Source organism: Labrus mixtus, chromosome 12, assembly GCF_963584025.1.
Source record: "Labrus mixtus chromosome 12, fLabMix1.1, whole genome shotgun sequence".
NCBI lineage: Eukaryota > Metazoa > Chordata > Actinopteri > Labriformes > Labridae > Labrus > Labrus mixtus.
Genome location: NC_083623.1, coordinates 22,021,907 through 22,041,437, shown reverse-complemented (window position 1 = coordinate 22,041,437; position 19,531 = coordinate 22,021,907). Strand labels below are relative to the sequence as shown.

The 19,531-nt window shown below is 41.7% G+C and overlaps 1 protein-coding gene across 1 annotated transcript in view; it reads left to right on the top strand.

Moving 5' to 3' along the window:
• Positions 1-19,531, top strand: part of vsnl1a (visinin-like 1a) — a 38,159-nt gene that overhangs the window by 14,596 nt on the left and 4,032 nt on the right. Inside the window, exon 3 of the mRNA XM_061052561.1 lies at positions 19,249-19,464. Coding sequence (XP_060908544.1) covers positions 19,249-19,464 — 216 coding nt within the window. The remainder of the gene's footprint in view (positions 1-19,248; positions 19,465-19,531) is intronic.

Sequence of the window (19,531 nt, the reverse complement as noted above, 5' to 3'; positions counted from 1 at the left end):
TGTGGCTCAGCTTGTAGAGTCGGTCGTCTCTCAACCGATCGGGTTCGATCCCCATCTCCTGCAGCCACATGTCCTATGTGTCCTTGGGCAAGACGCTTAACCCAAAGTTTCTCCTGGTGCTTCATCTGCGGCATATGAATGTGTTTGAATGTGATGAGTTAATACTGATGGACACTTTACATAGCAGCCTCTGTCATCAGTGTGTGAATGTGTAGGTGTGACATACAGTGTAAAAGTACTCTCAAGCTCAAGTCCATTTACCATTTACTATTAAAGCTCCAGTGAGGAACTTTCATATTTGGTTGATTTTGGTGACTCCTGCAGACAAAGCAGGACAGTAAGTCACTGGGCTGATCTTGTCATTTACATAATGTATGTATCCTATTTTCTGACAAAAACAAATCTTATCTCTTTTTTTTAATTCTAAATGTCTCATGTGCAACTCTAAAGGCTGTTTCGGACAGAACGCTGCTAATCCCATCATGTGACACCTTTACTCAGCAGGGTTACAGGCGTACACAATAACTACAGTATTCATCTTTCCTCTAATGGTCGTCTCATTATGAAGGTCACTATTAATATTATAGTCAGCTAAAAACTCCTCACAGGAGCTTTAAAACATAAGACTGAATTCAGAACAAAAAAAAAAAATCTGTTAAAAATGACCTGACATGCTTTACAGTCTCATTGCTCCTGTCATGGCGGTCACCTATCTATAAATCTTGGTTGAACATCGCAGAATCAAATTATGTTTTTTTTTTGTTTCCCAGTGGATTTCCACTTTAACTGGCATTGCCGATGCCAGACAGTGATGTAAAAATGGAAGAGAGGCTTCGGTGACAATTTACACTCCAGCGCTTGTATGCCTCAGTGTGTGAAATTTCTCATCCTTGACACGCCTGCCGCTCTGGGAGCCATTTGTAACAGGATAACGACGCTCCCTGAGATGTTAAGGTGATAGATTTTGTCGCTAGAAGTTTTTTTTTTTTTTTTTCCCTCCTGCTCTTGATGCATGCAGAGACAGCAGCCACACACACAGATATCTACAAACACACACAAACATTTAACAGTGACCCATGAACATTACCAACACTACTCATTATTTTGTTCTCAACAGGAAAACACTTTTAGAATAGAAATACAGGGAGTGTTTGATAAGACCTGGTATACTTGTTGCAGGTCAGTCTTTGTTAGTGTGATGGTTTATAGTGACATCAAATAAGCATCAATATTGTTGGTCACCTTCCAGTTGATGTTCTGTTTTTGTTGTTGTGATGAACTAGCATTTCAACGTCAGTAGGCTATAATGGACTTTGTGGTTTCTGCTACACACAGCAGCTATCTGTCCCTGTCTCTTCCACTCATATTACTCTGTTGTTATTTCTACAGCGGAAACATGTAGTGATTTACAAACAAAGAGCAGCAAGCTTGTAGTCTTGTAGCTGCTTTCATTGCTTCTGTTATGTCTGTGAAGGCACAAATAGTTAAAGGAGCAATATGTAACTCTGACACCTAGTGTTTAAAACTGGTACTGCAGTCGATATTGAAAACATTGGAGAGATCTGTCTCCACCTACTGCCGAGAGTTGAGGCGCAATATCTCCAATATTTATCTTAGTTTGAGCACGTTTCTGCTCGTGAAGCAACATGCTGAGGCTTTTTAGGTCAGGTAGAATCATTTATATCTGAACCACTTCTCTTGCCCGCTTCCATCGCTGCAACACCTGTTGGTTAGCCGTTTGCTTGGCAAACCGAGGGGGCGCCCAAAACGACCGCGTGGGGGTGTCGTAAAAACCGCCTATCTTGTCCGGAATCAAAACTCAGAAGGAGGACATACTGGCTGCTGTATTGTTGTCAAAGAAGCCAGCGCTTCAACTTAGCACGTTTTAGGATTTCATTCAGTAGATATCTTACATACTGGACCTTTCTGAAAATGTATTTTGTAACATCTAAATAAATAGGATTTTTATTTTATTTTATTTAACCTTTGTTTAACTGGGAAAGAAAGAATAAAAATCTCCTTTTGAAGAGTGTCCTGGCTAAGACAGGCAGCATTTATAGTAATGCATCGACCAAAGGATAAAAGAAGAGCGTTTTGGAAGAAAAGTATGAACACTAAACTCTTCTGTGTCGCTTCAGATGAGAAGTGAAATGATAAAGAGAGAAAGCCTGACTGTAAATTGGAAGCATTGTTGTGACACAAGCCCACTCTTACACACACACACACTGACACAAACACACACACACACACACACTGACACAAACACACACACACATGCTGACCTGAATGTAGATGTATGGATGGATGGATTCCGCTCTGTTGCGTCTCGCTTGCATAGCCTCAAGGCTTTTGCTGTTGACGGTTGTGTAGTGTGTGTGTGTGTGTCTGTGTTTCCACCATTTAGTAGCGCTGACTGTGAGACTCCCCTCGCCCTCCCCAGATAGACAGACAGTTCGTCGGGCAGAATGATAGGATGGTAAATGGAGCGACAGACAGACAGTGACATCATCTGGCTGACAGCCTGTTACTGTGTGGAAACATATGTCGCCTGATCACAGGAGACAAAAAGACAGGAAAGATAAAGATGCGTTTCTAGCATGGCGTGGAGGATGAGCTGTAAAGCCCGCCTTTTTCCAGGAGGAGTTATTTGGAAAATCCTTCAGTAATAATTTGGAAAGATAAAACACAGTGGAGCTAAGCCTCTGCAGAGGCAGCCAGTGATGACATAGTGTGGTGAGCATGCTTATGTTCACTAATGCAGTGTTATATATTGACTCCCAGACAAACGCACGCAACAGATGGAAAATATAGCACATGTCAATATCACAATAGTTATATTATTACTTAACAAATCATTGAGTATTAAAACAGTGATTCACTTTTGTATAATAAAATAGTAATACAACAATAAATAACATGTCAGACATATTTTAACAAATACATTTTAACTCATGTACTTTAAAAAGAAAAGAAGTCTGCTTTGAGCCATGCTTTGTATGACGGAGTCACACATGTACCTTCCTTAGAGAAAATAAAGTTCATAGAAATAAACATACCTTTATGATATCAAAGTTATACTGTTCTTAAAGGTCACATATTATCCTCCTCTTCTGTAATTGTAAATAAGTCTCAGAGCTCCCCAAAACATGTCTGTGAAGTTTCTTGTTATAAATCCTCTCTAATCCTGTATTGTTTAATGCCTATAAACTCTATTTCAGACCTGCTCAGAATAGGCCGTTACCGTGTCTGTAGCTTTAAATGTAAATGAGCTGTGTCTGACCACGCCCCTCGCTGGAAGGGCTTTGGTGGCTCTGGCTTTCTCACTCCATGCCCAATTATTTACCGTGAGAGACAGACTCAGAGGGCAGAACGAACACCTAGCTGGGGGGGGGGGGGGGTGTCACCCACCTGGGGGAGGGGTTACTGCCCTCTGTGAAGGGAAAATCTCAAAATGTCCTGTTTGAGCACACATCTTTTGAAAAGTGGAGCAGGCAAAAGACGGACTTTTCTCATAATTGGGGCGTTTGTAGACAGACTAGGGACACATACTAGTGTCAGAAAAACATGGTAAAGTGTATTTTACATTATATGTGACCTTTAATATACTGTACATATGGCTACATCAATTGATGTGACTTATATTAAATCAGAGATTATCTGTGTCAAGAACTGTGTGTTAAAATCATGGTACTTTGAAACAGAGCTGAAAGGAGATCAATGATCATTTAATCTGAAAAGAGGCTCTTGTAAATATTTGGGCTCTTTTTTTTTCAAAAACTAAAATTAGATCAAGGAAATGTTTTGTTGTCTGTTCACACCAGCAACCTTGCACCCTCTCCCCGTCCACACAAATACACGATAGCTAATGGTGTGTGTGTGTGTGTGTGTGTGTATGCATTACAAAGCTTGTCAAACCCCTTATTCTCCCATAAAATTACATAACATCAGACGATGCTCTCCCTCCTCTATGTATTACTCTGTCGCTTCTCTTCCTTTAAACCTCCTTTTTCATCCCTCACTCTCTTTTTCTCTTTACCCCCCACTTCCTCTCTCACCTCTCTTCCTCTCCGTCCAAGTGGGCCTGTGGCTGCCTTGCACCAAAAATAGCTTTTGTCATCTCACAAGCTCTCTCATGCCATTCTCAATCGCTGTAACAACACACTCCCCCCCCACACACACACACACACACAAACTGCACAAGAAAGTCTGTTTATGTGGTTTAGCAGCATGAAAGACTTGTATACTTGAAAAGACTTGAAAAGTTACCCGTTACTCCAACATACAAACAACACAGACTCTTCATTCAGAGCTCAGAATATTCTAGTCAGACAAATAGTAAGAATAAACTCCAGACGTAATGACTCACTCATTATGACAGTGAGTCGTTTACAATGTTTAGAAAGCACAGAGGGGAGGGGATCTTAACACTGAATTAACAGACTGTAATTTTCACAAGACAAACGCTGCAAGTTTTCCTCAGTCTTTCAGAACAGAAAATTGGTGTTAATTGTTGCAAGTGTCTGTGTCAGTGTTTGCAGATGAGATGCAGCTGAAATGAGCAGTAATGAAGGAAACAGACACATGAATTGAGTCAGAGAGGCAGAAAGGAAAACAGGAAGACGGACCAATATAGATGCAAAAATGCGGGGAACAAAGTAGGTCCCGACCAATATGGGATTGTTGGGGCCGATACTGGTATTGATATTAGGAAGAGAGAAATCCGATAAGATATATCAGCCGATAACTTTCTTTGATCTACATTCGATCTTTAGATATAGATATACACATTTATCCCTCAATTGCAGTTATCAAACACTTGACACTCTTGCTTGTTGTAATCCATATAGCAGACTCTCCTAGTGACAGAGAACTGCTAGCGAAGTACAATGAAACTCAAGTGAAATGCTATTTGACTGGTGAATAAATCATCTAGTAATATTGGCGCATATCTGTGATAAAATTAGCCAATACCGATAGCCACTTGATATGCTATATCGGCCGATATTATTGGCTGGCTGATTAATCGGTCAGGCTCTTGAACAAAGGGACACTGCCATGGTTGGATTCATGATAATGAAATGCTTTTTACCTATCAGCCTCTCTCTGGCCTCTTGGCAAGAACCTAGAGGTTGTAATTTAATTATTCAGCATTTTAGCAAGTCTCACCATTGTTGCAGGGTGAGAAGAGGTAAAGGGAAGTAGGGGAGCGTTTTTATCATACACAAAGTAAGATAATAGTTCTGTTGGGAAATCATGTTCAGTTTGAGCTGTTTATAATCATTAGCACATCCTCTGCAAAAATAAATCAGTTAACAGGGTTGAATGGGGAAAACAAGAGGACAAAAAACTATTAGGTTTTAATCCCTTAGTGCAGCGGGATAGTAGTGAGAATGACCTTCAGTTGGTAACAAGCCACCGTGTTAAAAGGTATCTACCCATGAGACCAATGCTGAATCTCCATCTGTTTGACCTCTGACCTTCATGGGGGGGAACACAGGCAAAGAGAAAACAGCTGTTAAAGGAATTTGATGTCCAGTTACATAACATTTTTATTTCAAGTATGGATTTTAAACATTATAACAGATCAATAATGTTTTTTTTACACAAGAAGCTTCAAAATCTCTCAGAATATGATATTGTTTATATGAGTATCTAAACTAATGGAGGTTGAACACAAATGATTAGGTGCTCATTTTAAATATGTACTTCAGGTCAGGTCAGGTCAGGTCAGGTCAGGTCGTACCCAGTAAATAAAATTGTCCTTGTTAATAAATGGAGTGGCCCTCGTCTTGCCAGCTGGTAGTGCTTTGAAGTAGCCCAATATTAGGTTAGGGGCCTGGCTTTCCATTTGGTTGTTTTCATACTATCCTCATAGCATCATGTCTAATTTTAGTCTTTGTTTCTCTGTCTTGGTCTTTCCATTTGTAAACATTGTCCTCGCCTTGTTTCTTCCTTATACTTGTTTTCTCTCAGTCTTTCTTAATGTTGGTGTTGGTCAAAGGTATTGATGGTTAAAGGGATAGTCTCACATTCTGGATGAAAGCTCATTGCTTTGTAGCCAAGTAAGAAATCCGATACCACTGTCGCTAAATCGCTAAATCTGGATCTACAGCTAGGCTATGTTTGCTAAGCGTAGCATAAAAACTTGGACAAAGGCTAACCCGGTTCTGTTCAATAAAAAACAGGTTAAATCCCATTTCATTAGTTATTGACAACTTTCAAATGTAAAAACGAATGTCTGTTAAGTTTTGGTTTATAGGCTTGAATCAAGATGCTTGGCTAAGCAAGGTTAACATCAAATTATTTTTATCAGCGAAAATGAATAATAAAAAAAACCTAAACATTGAAAATCTACCCTAAATGGATTTAGACTATTGGCCTAGAGTTATGATGGCTTCTAAAGAGGTATTACAGCATTAACTTGTTGACTGGTATCACTTAGATTCTACAATATTCAATTTTGATTCTAAGTAGTTACACACCTGACTGATAGTGGTGTTCCTCAGGGCTCAGCAATGGGGTCCTTTCCTTTTACCTTTATGCCTCAGGATTGTCAAAGGCCCTCTGACTCTAATCTTGTCTGTTTAGCTTAAAAGTGAAGTTTCACACATTCTCCCTTTTCCATTGCCAACTTTCTTTTTGGAGTCAGGAAGTCATTCTAGTTTGAACCATCAGGCGTGTTAAAAGCCAAGAAGCTTTTACACTAAGACACATTCAGGGAGACGCCTCTAACATGAAAACAACTCAGTTAAGCCTTTAATATTTAATTGAAACAACAACTGCTCTCATTACTGCAGTCACAGAAGTAGACCTCAAAGTAAAACCTTTAGCATGATGAGGGCTAAAGCAACAACTTTATAGCTTTTGATGTGGTTTAGATAATGTCATATTTGTATTAACAGCTGAATAAACAGTGAAGTAAAAGCTCTATAAATTTAGTTATGTAGGAAATCATTAATCATCTGTATTTCCTCCCCCATAGTTTATCAGATTATATCGCTGTAAAATTTCCAGAATAGAGTTATACAGCCTAACTTAACACGACCCCAATGATTAAAAACTGGGATGAATATAATGAATGTAACAGTTACTTGCCTTTTAATTGGTGGTGATGTTTATTTCAGAAGTAATATTATGTTGTTTTTAAGGCTGTTATTGCCGACTGTTGTTAAAACTGTAAGCCAACCAGGAAGTGTCTAGTCTAATGCCAATAGTTTCAAAATGAACTTTGAATGTTCTGCATTGAGGAGAACATCAATAGTTTTGCAGACATTTGGTCAGAAACCACAGTAATGGGCAAACAGAAATTTTGGACGGCTTGCTCATGAGAGGGATTCAACCTCTGGAAGGCTTTCATGTCATTCAAAATGTAATGACTATACCAAAGTACAGATTGACCTACATTGTCACTTTGATCAGTAAATGTATCCATAAATGTGTGAGCTTAATGCCAACACTGCATGATTGGGGCAAAAGGGAAGCTTTTGGTTAGGAGGGTTTCTCCTTTGTATTCCTCACATTCCTGTTGTCCACACTTCCTTGCTGCTGAAGTGGAGGTCGAGGCAGGCCGTGCATGAATGAGGACGGCTGTGGTTGGAGACGACACAGTCCGATGGTGGAGGCTGAGCATCGGCCGGTGGTTGGGACGACACAGTCCGATAATGGAGGCTGGGCGTCGGGCGGTGGTTGGGACGACGCGGTCCGATGGTAGTGGCTGGGTGTCAGGGACTTCGGGTGGTAGTAGTGCCAAATCACCTTGCTGGAGGTTGGGGGAGCTCTTCTCTACTTGAGAGCCTGGCTTCTACTGTCGAGACAAGGCCATAAAATAACAACATTGTAGCGTTGTAGCTGTTTGTCAGGAAGCTTAAAGCCCACCTGAGCTTGAGCTCTTTCATCGTTTCTTGATTGTCAGAAAGTTTTCTTTCAGACAGAATTTCCAATATTGCAAACGACATCAATGGGCTTCAAAAGTCTGCTTCAGAAACCTGTGGGTGATGTCACCGAGTCTATGTCCATGTATTTACAGTCTATGATTTTGTGATAAACAAACTTAATGGGCCTTCAGGCAAACTCAGCCTGTCACTAGAGAGTGGACAGTGCTCACTGTGACAATGACAGGAAAAGGTTGGTGCATTTATATTAATGCAACACATTCATACGGTGCAATTAAGAGTCGTGTTTCTGTGTCAGAAACTCTTCCCTTTCTTTTTCTTGTCTTTCTCTCTGGCGCTGTCTTTTGACTTTGCTCAGCCGGAAAAGTTTGCTTGCTGATTATGAGCTTCTTTAAAAGGTGGGCTTTCAAACGGTAAAAGCTGCTGTGGATTTATCTTCCCCAGCACTTTAGAGATCAGCCATTCTGAACACACCACTAGCCAGCAAAGATAAAAAAAAACAAAAAAAAAAAGAGGCTCCCTCTTTTCTCTGAAACTTTGTCTCGCTTTTAGTTGCATCACAAAGAGTAGAGGATAACCTCAGGTGTACCTGCAGAACCTGGCAGCCAGCAGTGAGTCACACTCGGCTTCCTGCCTCGCTTGGTTGCTTCCTGTATCTGATTTAACAGAGTCGGTATCATAAAAGCAGAAAAATAGCACAAGTGGAAAACCCTTTGCCTGACATTTCTTGTCATTGATAAATTCATGGTTTTCTGGCCCAGGTTTACACCAGAATGGAAAGTAGTTGATCCCAGGGTTTTGATAAGGAATATTGTATGCAGTGAGTCTAACATATATAGTATCTCTCTCAATGAAGCCTTCCTGCTCATTTTTGTTTTTGTCTTTTTTTTCAATGCCAATAATTTTCCCCCTAACTGCCCGAAGTGATGAAATCAGTTGCCAAGCTCAATAGTGCCATCTGCTGTTATTGACACTCCTAAAGCAGTGTTAATGCTGCCAGATGGATGTTTGGTAACAACAGATAAACCCGGGTCAGATCCCTGGACTGCTCCAAATTCCTCTTAAGTCGATGATTATTTGAAGTCCAGGAATCAGTGGCTGATTCGTTGGCGTACAACCACAACCACTCTGAACAGCAGGGATCCCTATTCGGCCATTCAGAGCAAGGGTGGGGACTCCCACCCTTCAATATCTGCTCCCAACCTCCAGCACAGAGACATAACCAGTTCTCATTACACGTATCACTGGTGGTTTATATTTTAACCAAGTGGCCTCTCTTCCTGAAAGCCTGTTGTCTCATGGAATCAAAGGCTCATCCCTCAAGACCAAAGCAGTCTTAAAGACCTTGAATGTAAACAAAGGTCACATACGTGTTAATGCAGTCTGGTGACTCCGCAGTAGGTGCAAATGGATGCATGCCATATTTAGACTAAGGTAGTTGACTATGCAATGAAAGCAACAACAATGAACTTCTAGGAGAGTAACATCGGCAAAATGGCAAAATGGCAAAATGGCGTTTGCACAAAACTCCTTGAAAAATTTCAGAAAGTTTTCATGCTGAGCTTCATGTGTGAAAGCACACGTCCCAATATTTCACCCCTACTATACCCAGGATATAATATCCTTTAAAATTCCCGGGTAAGCAGGCGAGGAGACTGATAAGACCCATTAGACATGACAAAGCAGCTTCATAGTCTTTTCATCTCGCCAGTAGACAAGTAGCATTTATATTACAGTAAAAGACTGTCGTTATAGGGTTGGACTGTATCTCTTCCTGGGCCCTCTTGGACTTCAGCAAATCTTTTTCACATCATCCCCCCCCCTTCCTGTCCGGTCTGATGGAAAATGTCATGCTGCTGGGGATATCTGCAGGGTTTTAGCAAACCAACAGTATGATTCACCTCCACTGTTATTTGTGTAAGTACTTGAAATTGGTAAACACTCTTATCTAGGTATTTTAGAACTCGTGGTAACCACTGTGTCAGTTTACAGAGCAACCAAACACATTCCTGTTGTTAAAAAAAAAGACAAATCAGCCCGAGCCTATGGGAGGGGGAGAGATGTTTATATACTTTGTCTGGAGTCAGTGCATTGACTGTCTGTCCACGACCACTACGATCTCCGCGTACGTAATTAAACGGCTGCATTGTGTTTTCTGTACGTCAGTATGTTGTTGTTTTGTTGACATTGTGATTGCGCGCATTTTTTTACATCACGTCTTACCTCTGCAGACCCCCCCCCCCCCCCCCCCCCTCTCCTGTCTGACAGGGATAGTCTCCTGCTGTGAGGAGCATACTGTGAACAGCCAGGTCACGAGAACATCCAGATCAGTCCTCCTGAAGTTATCTAGGTATTTTCAGGAGTGTATTTGTGAAAACGGCTTGAGTTAATTACAGAGTAGAAGAACACTGAATGACACCACAAATAGTTTCAAAAAGGAGGTTTTGATTGAGAATTCTTATTTTAAGAAGGTTAGAACAAAGTGAAGTGATTATTTTAGGAGTTATTGTTAAAAATACACTCAGGGATGAATTGCCGCTAGCCTGTTTACCCTCCATGACACTGATATCACAGCAGACACCCATCTGAGGGGAACAAGAGGATGATTAAAAATGAATTTCGCAGAGCAGAGCAGAGGGAATTGTGTGCGTGTGTGTGTCTATTTGTGTGTGTGTGTATGTGTGTGTGTGTGTTTTCTCTATTGTGTAGACCCTGGAGGCTTGGAAGCAGTAGCAGCTACAGCAGCGTGCTGGCTAAGTTTCTGTTGCTGCCTGGCATGTCACTGAGGGTTTATGTAAGAGCACACACAGGTTCCGTCTCTCTCACGCAGACACGCACACACACACGCACACACATTGTAAATACCCCGGCAATGGATTATGCATGTATTCCCTCTCCCTCTCGAAGCGGCTGCATTCGCTTCTGTGAAGTAGCTTCTAAGCGATTCTTTGATAAAGCAATGTAAACAGCCATATGCAGAGACAGCCAGCGCTGTCAAGCCAAGGTCCTGCCTGTGTGTTTCTCCAAATAGGCTTGACTGCATCTGACAATGTTAGCGAAGAGATGCATGAAACATAAGGCGTTATTTACGCAGCCTTCTTGTGCCAAAGTGGAACTGTAGGAAACCAGTCCTAGCTAAAGCCTCATTTTTAAGCGTGTAACGACAGGGGGAAATGCAGACCTCGAGTGCTTGAAGAGCAAATTACAGTCTCAGACTGACCTCTAAAGCCTGTACACTGGGAGACGAACGGCCAATGGCAAACCTGCTACATATTGTTGATAACATTAGAGGCTGTGTCTGTAGCACCGTTGAGCGAGGAGAGATGACCTTGTAAGCTTCATGAAAAGCTGAGCCGAAATATTAATAGGCTTAAGAAACTTAAGTATTAAAAGATGTACGGATCAGATCTATTATATTCCACTCTATGTTTATTCTCAGATGATGAGTGGTCATTGAGCAGTCGCAGTGAGGGCTCATTTTTCTGTAGGCACAAGCCCTGAAGGTAATGATAACATTAAACCACGGGGCTAAATGATGCTCAAGCTTCCATATTGCTGAGGGAGAGGAAATCTGGCACAAATGAGCTCAGAGGCTCCCAAAATGGGGTTACATTCTGGCCTGTTGAAGCAGCAAGGAGGACAGAAAGATATGGAGTGGGCTGGATTTGGCTTCACACACTCTCAGTGGAAAATAGACTGAGTGTGGCATCACCATGGCAGCCGTCCAGCGCAGGCATTATGGGACAGTGTGCGCATGAATGATCACCTATTGGGTCATCTTCTGGGAGATAGGACGGACGGGGGAGAGGTCTGTTTCTGAAAGGCCTGCAGCATGTCAGCTTTCTGTCTTTATTCTCTGTTGTCTGTGATTAATTACAGCAGGCAATACAGAACACATTTGGCTCGTTATTGTATTGTGTGACAAAGACAGAATCAATCAATCAGAATTCTATAGTTGGTCCATCCATCCATCCATTATCGATACCGCTTTACCGTTCAGGGGGGGGGCTGATCCCAGCTGTCATTGGGCGAGAGGCGGGGTACACCCTGGACTGATCACCTGTCAATCACAGGGCTTGTATAACAAGTCTTCAGCATTTAATAGGAAGGAGGAATATAAAACTATATCCATTTAACTCCAAGCGTCTATTCTGTGTAGATGCATAGCTAACAAATACTGTGAAGACAATCAAAATCAGACAAACTATGCATGGTGCCGTATTTAGACATTGAGACCACCAAGACTGTGTCAACATGTTAACTTCTAAAGCAGTTTGTTTGACTGCACAGTCAACAAGTAGATGAGTTGCTCCTCTTCAATCACATTCTTTGCAGGGTAGCTGCTCGAGACCACCCAGTGGTCTGTACACGTGAAATGGGAATGAAAGTTCAAGGAATACTTTCATGGTTTCAGCTTTAATACATTTTTCCGTTATTTAAAAAAAGCTTTTTAAACAATTGGTTAAAGGAGCAATATGTAACTCTGACACCTGTTGTTTAAAATGGGTACTGCAGTCCAAATTTAAAAAACATTGGAGAGCGCAGTCTAGCCCTGCCCCCTCCTCCCTAGAGTGGATGCACACTCACAGGTTGTCATGTTGCGGACACTGAAGCTTCAGCGTTTAGCCAAGTCTGCATCAGTCTTGAAACTATTTATCCTAGTTTTACCACATATCTGCTCGTGGAGCTTATTAGAAAAAAGCCGAGGCATTTTAGGTCGGGTAGAATCAGTTCTATCTGAACCATAATGCCTTCTTCCATCACTGCAAAACCTTTTGGTTCGCTGTTTATCAGGCAAACTGAGGGGCTTCCAAAACGGCCGGTGGGGGTGCCTTAAAAGCACCTACCTTCTCTGGTCAAAACAAAAACAGACTATTCAGGATCGGAATTGAAACGTATTAAGAGGAAATACTGGCTGCTGCATTGTTAAGAGTGAAGCCAGCACTTCAACATAACATGTTTCTGTAATATCCGATAATATAGTAAGGTCATTTTATGATTTAATTCAGTAGATATCTTAAATATTGCTCCTTTGAACTTGACCTTTTAAACTGACTTTTGACAGAATCCTTGACTCTATGTCTGCTTAATAGCTGTGCAAAGTATTGAAACATGTCCATCAGTGTTCCTCAGTGTCCACTTGGAGGATGCTGTCTCTATTAGACAGACGTTGAGTTGTGGTTGAGGGGCCCTAAAAAAGCTATTAAATCGACGTTTAGAGGTTTTGGCCGCTGGTCAAAATAATACGTTTCTCCATCAACCTGACGGCTGTGCTTTGATGTGACATTTTATGACAAAATAAAAAATAAAAACCAATGATAAAAATCATGCAGAGATAAAATAACAGTGTAAGTAATTCATAGTCAATGATTCTGATTCATATTGCCTTGTGATAGCAGGAAGTCTCTGCAGCTCAAACTCAACAGAACTCTGCAGAAACAAGACTTACTGTAGGTTGCATCAGCTAGTGACCTTTTTGTCTAACAAATGTTCTATCTGTGTTAGCCAGGTGAATGCAATCTGCAGCTTTCCAAACTGTATATCTATAAAGTAAAGAAATATTTACAGCATTTAAAGCCCGAACCCTTGCAAGCTCATCACTGGAAGCTTTAAAGCTACAAGATGTCCGTCCAGCTAAGCTGTCATCTGAAGAGCTGGCAACGAAAACAGGCCAAGGAAACACAAAAAAATCTGGAATGAACATTGCCGTTACTTAATTATGAAGTTATTTTAAAACCGAGTCATTTGTCGCTTCTCACTGACGAGCGTCTCATTTGCTGTTGAATCACTTCTCAGTGTTTGGAGCTGTATTATTCATCTTGTTCTCTGATCTCAGTCAGCCGCTGCTCCTGGTGTGAAAAAGCCTAGATTTAAGTGTGACTTGTGAGAGTGTGTCTTTATATTCCGTGCTATTTCTCTCACTCTTTCCCTGTGTTTCTGTCGCTCTTCTTTCCCTTTTTTTTTTTTTTCCTTCCTTCCTCCCCTCCTCTCTGGCTTTCCCTCTCACAGCCCTTGGATCAACACCAGTGCCAGCTTGCCTGCTGATTATGAAGGCTTTAATGTTCCATTTAACAGCAGCATGTTTTGGGTCGTGTGTGTGTGTGTGTGTGTGTGTGTGTGTGTGTGTGTGTGTGTGTGTGTGTGTGTGTGTGTGTGGGGAAAGGTAGGGTATCTGTTTCACAGAATAGGCTTTGCCACACGCTCATTGTCACACAAGAACACGGCCACATTAGCCTTTTATTAAGCCAGCTGTGCCTGTCCGCTTGGCTCTTCCCTGAGTGGACAGAAGCGAGCTGGCGTTCAGCCGGTCCTTTGATGGCCGATTGCAAACAGCCGTATCAAACAGCCGTAACAGCGAACGGACGCCAAAATCAGGAGAGGAATAGGTTAACAGCTTTATATCCACGGCTGTAAAGACGAGGAAACGGGCGCTTCAGGTCCTGACTTGGTCATTTTTTCGGGTTGTTAAACGGTCATTTTGTGCCATCTAGTGATGGGAATTGTCTCTCGCCCAAGACAGCTGCTATCTATTTCCCCGTCATCTGCTTTTACATGCAAGAAAGATTAACTAAAGAAACTCAGATGGTAGAATTTCACAGTCTCATCACTCTGCCCCACTTTCTTTCTCTCTCGCTCTCTTTTTTTACATAACAAAGTGTTTCATAACTTGCCAGATTGTCGAAGAGCCGCAGTGCCGTTCTCTCCCCCTCCCTCATCCACATCTCTCCCTCATCACTTCTCTGACACCTTTTCCTTCCTCTCCCGCATTCTCCCCGTCTCTCCCGCCCCACCGACTCTTCCTCGCCACATTATCCCCGGCCGTCCACGTGCCGCCGCCTCTCCCTCCCGGGCCCCGCGGGGTCGAGCTGAAGCGAGGCCGTGTGGGGTGCAGGAGGCACGGCTCGTAGGAGGGGAGCCACGTTCAATTTGTGCAGGAACCATCAGGCAGCGTCCCGTTGGTCCTTGCCCGCTTTGCTCCAGCAGCCCCCCCATGCATCTCGAGGGGGCTTCCTTCCTCAAATTAGTTTGGCTTCTGCACAGCCGAGGGGCAGATAGGAACCTGTACCGAGCTCCATCGCGGTCACACTCTCTCTACCACTTGCTCTGTCACACTCACTTAAGTCTCCTGCTTCATCTTCTCTGTTTTCATTCCTCTGTCTCTCATCTTTTAGCTCATTGACATTCCTCTCTCTCCGCCCCCCCCGCCCCCCCCCCCCCCCCCCCCCTCGTTCTTTTCTGTCTGTTAACTTCTCACTGCAGTCTGATCGGTTTGCTGCTGCAGCAGAATTTACTTGGGTGGGACCTTGGTGCAGATGGGCAGCTTTACAACCCAAACTGACTCCCACTGTCTAACCCTGTCTTCTTCATCCTCCTCTTCTTTCTCTTCCACTTTCTGCCCCTCCCCTCTTTCTTTCTCACTGAAGGACTCAGGGACTCGTCTCCCCCCTGCTGTGACTGCAGACACTTTGTGCATGCTGGGGGGGGTTATTGTTTTATTGTTATTACAGGCTATGGCAGCATTCATTGCCCCTGTATAACGAGAGCGTCTGCTTCGTACAAAAGCAAGGACAACATGTAGAACACTTTGTCACTACCTGAAGTGATTGCTTGCTGCATGAGATTGTGGTAAATTCTTTCTGAACCTCTTTTAAAGTATTGGCTTTTTTTGGGGGCGATAAAAGCCGCTCAAGTATTCATATTTTGAGTCATTCTGGATAAATGGATAAGTGGATCTCTTTCCGTGGTGAAATCGTCTCCTTGTTCTGCAGTTCCCCTCGACCTGACAGAAGTTTTTAGCACACAGAAACATTTAAAACACAGTTTGTTAACACTGTGGAGCTTTTCTCATCCAAGGAGGAGCCAGGAATAGATGTCGAATAAAATCAGAGCTAAATATATGCTTGACATCATAGCTACTGTTTTAAAAGGTGATTTTATATCTGTAGTACTTCAGCAGTGCATTACATAAGTTAACTAGCATTCTGGCCAATTTGGTCACGATGACACTAATATTTTATGAACTGTCCATGAATGGTAAATGGATTTGAATAGTTTTTTTGACTTGAATAGTCTTCTGACCCAACTAGCCATCAGTACTTTTCCATTTACGTGCTGTTAGCGTAGCAGCAGGAGCAATTTAAAGTTCAGTGTCTTGCTTAAGGACGCTTCAACATTTGCTTGCAGTAGCTGGGGATCGAACCCCAACTTCTGGTTGATAGACGACCGACTGAACCACCGAGCCACAGCTCAGAAATAAGACAGAATCTTGAATCAAATGTTGAACATTGTAGCAAGGATTTGATTATCATAAAATCACATTAAACCAATCCTTCATCAGGTGTCCAATAACACATCATTAAATAAATGATCTTTTTGCTTCTTGACTGCTGCTTAATTTGTAAATCAGCAACTTTGTGCCAATTATTTCCCTAATCAACCTCAAAAGTGATTATTAGGGTTGTCAGCATTAACTAGTTAATAACAATTAATTAAGGTAACTGATTAATTCATTAATTTTTAAATCACGATTAATCACATGCTATTTTGTCCCTTTAGGCGCACCGTAGATAAGCCTCCTCAGTGTCTCCCTGTAGTCACGGTGATGGAGAAGAAGGACACTACTGCATCTTTGAATGTCTCAAGTCACTTTAAAAAAACTCTCAGACAGCTCAGCTGACGAGTCCAAATTGATATCCACCTTATGACATCACACATTTACCTTTGTTGCTGCACCTTTGAGCTGTTTTCATTTAGTTTTTGATCTTTAATGAGTTCCTTTTTCTGTGGTTAAGTTAATGTCGTGACCATGGATCTAACAGATGGTTCTTCGTTCGTTTTTTTCAAAATAAAAGCAGGGTTAAATTCAAACAAAAAGCTAGGTACTCTCAGGTTAAGACAGTACAAAAAAAGTATTTCAAACATTTGATGAAAAAAATACTGAAATTTTGCAATTATTTGTGATGACAAAAAGTGGTCGTTTGACAGCCCTAGTTATTATCTATCAATGTTGAATTCAGCACTTGTCCTGTCAATCGGCCAGAAATCAGTTGTTGCAGTTGAAACCTTTTTTTAAGCCCGTCTTACTCAGTGACTTGACTTTCTCCTGCCTCCTACATCCTACACTTCCTGTAATCATAGAGCTCAGAGAAAGGACCAACAGAATCTACAGACCTGAAATGACAAATTGAATAATGACATGATGTAGAGTACTGAGAGAAAGCTTTTAAGTTGATTTATTAAATCAACTGAGAAGATCTAAGTGCAGAGGAGTGACTCCTCCTCCAGTGATTCCTTTGCTTCCGTGGTTTGTGAAGATGTTGTTTTATAGTTTCTATTCATGTAAAATCATCTTGACTTAATTTATTCAAACAGATTATTTTTTTCTAGTTTTCTCATTTCCTTGATGAATGCTGTTGCTGCCGCATCACCGGCTCTCTTTTGTTTACACGCATCCTCAGAGAGCTGCCCCGCTCGGCTTAGATTGCCCATCAGCTCGGAGAGTTTTTACCAAAGAGGTCAAGTGAAAGGTTGTAACTAATGAATCGCTCAGCTTCTCACAGCTACCCACGGGGCTCATGGTCCACGGAAGATGACGAGCGGAGCGGGGGCTCTGCGGTCATCCACTGTGTTACTGCATTAACCTCTGAGCTGGTGAGGATGCAGTGATGACATGGACTGCTAACAGGCTGAGGGGCTTAAGATTAGGAAAATACTGACTGAGCACAGAGCTGATCCATAGTATTTACTTAATCATGTACAGTACAGTCTCAGGGTTTTAGCCTTCAGCGTCAGTTACGGCAATATGTTTTTGTCAACACTAATCCATTCAAGCAAAAATCATTTTATATCTGAAGAAACATTTTAATCATTAGAACATGTTTTCCCGTTAACCTTTTCACTGTTACTCTGAAATCTCTGATAGTTTGTCGGCTGACGAGCCAGATATAGGATTATTCCTTCTCTATTGCTGTTGCCTTGTTAAATCCTGGTATTGTTGTTGACATTTACTTGAAGACAAAATTGTACTTTGTCGTCTGTTTTGTGGATATCTGCCACATTTTTTCTTTTTTGACGTGAATTAGAAAAATATGTCTCCAGCCTTGCTAGCACGTGAAAGCTGGTGCTATTAGCTCTAAGCTAACATCAGCATGCTAACATTTAAAAATGACAGTGCTAAAATTCTTTGGTTTAGCAGGTTTCAGGTTGTTTCAGACTAAATATCACTGACACTGACACGTCGGGATTTACTACTGCAAAGTGTATTTGTGAGAAAGAGGACTCATATTGAAGTCACGTGTCTGTGTTAAAGTTTCAAAGAGATTGGCTGTACAGCTAGGTGGACTGACCATACGTCTCAATTTGACAGGGACTGTCCCGTTTTTCAAGCTCCCTGTCCAGCTTCCTTGGAAAAGTACCAGCCATTGATTTGAAAGCTGTCAGTTTTAGATGATTTCCAATAGCATTGTTGTCATTGATCCTAGGGCCTGAACGATGTGGGATTTTTGGGGCCGATATCGATATTTGGGAGAGGAAAAATTAGATACCGATAAATCAGACGATATCTTTATAAGATCCATGTTTGATCTGTAGAGATAGAGAGATATAAATATACACATGTATACAGTTAATATGCACTTGTGGAAAATATTTATTATTATGACAAGATGGTCACTCAACTGGAAAGTAACTGCACATGTACGTGGGTCACCGTTTGACACTCTGGAGAGTGATGATGATTGTTGTGATCAATATAGCGCCCTCTGCTGGTGAAAGAGAACTGCTAGTGTTATACAATGAAACTCAAATGAAATGTCGACACGTATCTCCGATTTAATTAGCCGATACCGAGAGCCACTTGATATGCTAATATCGGCCGATATTATTGGCTGGAAAATTAAATGGTCTAGCTGTAATTGATATGCACTTTTATTGCAATTACACCGCATGATCCTGCAAAATCTGACAGTGGTCTTATTATGACAAAGTTTGTATACGCAAAAACATGACCTGCATCATTTTACAACAACAGAGATCTGAGCCTCTAATCATCACTGAATTACATTTGCTGTGTGTCTGAGATGAACGGGCAAATGTATCTGTTCCTTGTGGGTTCTGTTTGCATGGGGGTCAAGCTTAGGATTCTAAAAGTGTTTTTGATTTGAACATCATTTTGAAGTTGCAGAGTGAGAGACTAAACATCCCACCATGACTGACATCATCACACAGGTTCATCCATTTTTTGAGAGTTTTTTTAAACAAGCTAAATTTGAAACACTTGATCACGCAAGGAAAAAAATGACTGATCATTATTTTTGTCTTCCTCTGTTCTCTCTTCTTTTTAAAAAAATCATTTTAGTTCTTCCCCTACGGCGATGCTTCCAAGTTTGCTCAGCACGCCTTCAGGACCTTCGACAAGAACAGCGATGGCACCATCGACTTCAGAGAGTTCATCTGTGCGCTGTCCATCACATCTCGAGGCAGCTTCGAGCAGAAACTCAACTGGGCCTTCAACATGTATGACCTGGACGGAGACGGCAAGATCACACGGGTGGAGATGCTGGAGATCATCGAGGTAACACAGCAAAGAATAACCTCAAAAGAATCTTTTGAATATCTTATCAGTCTTATATAAATCTTCA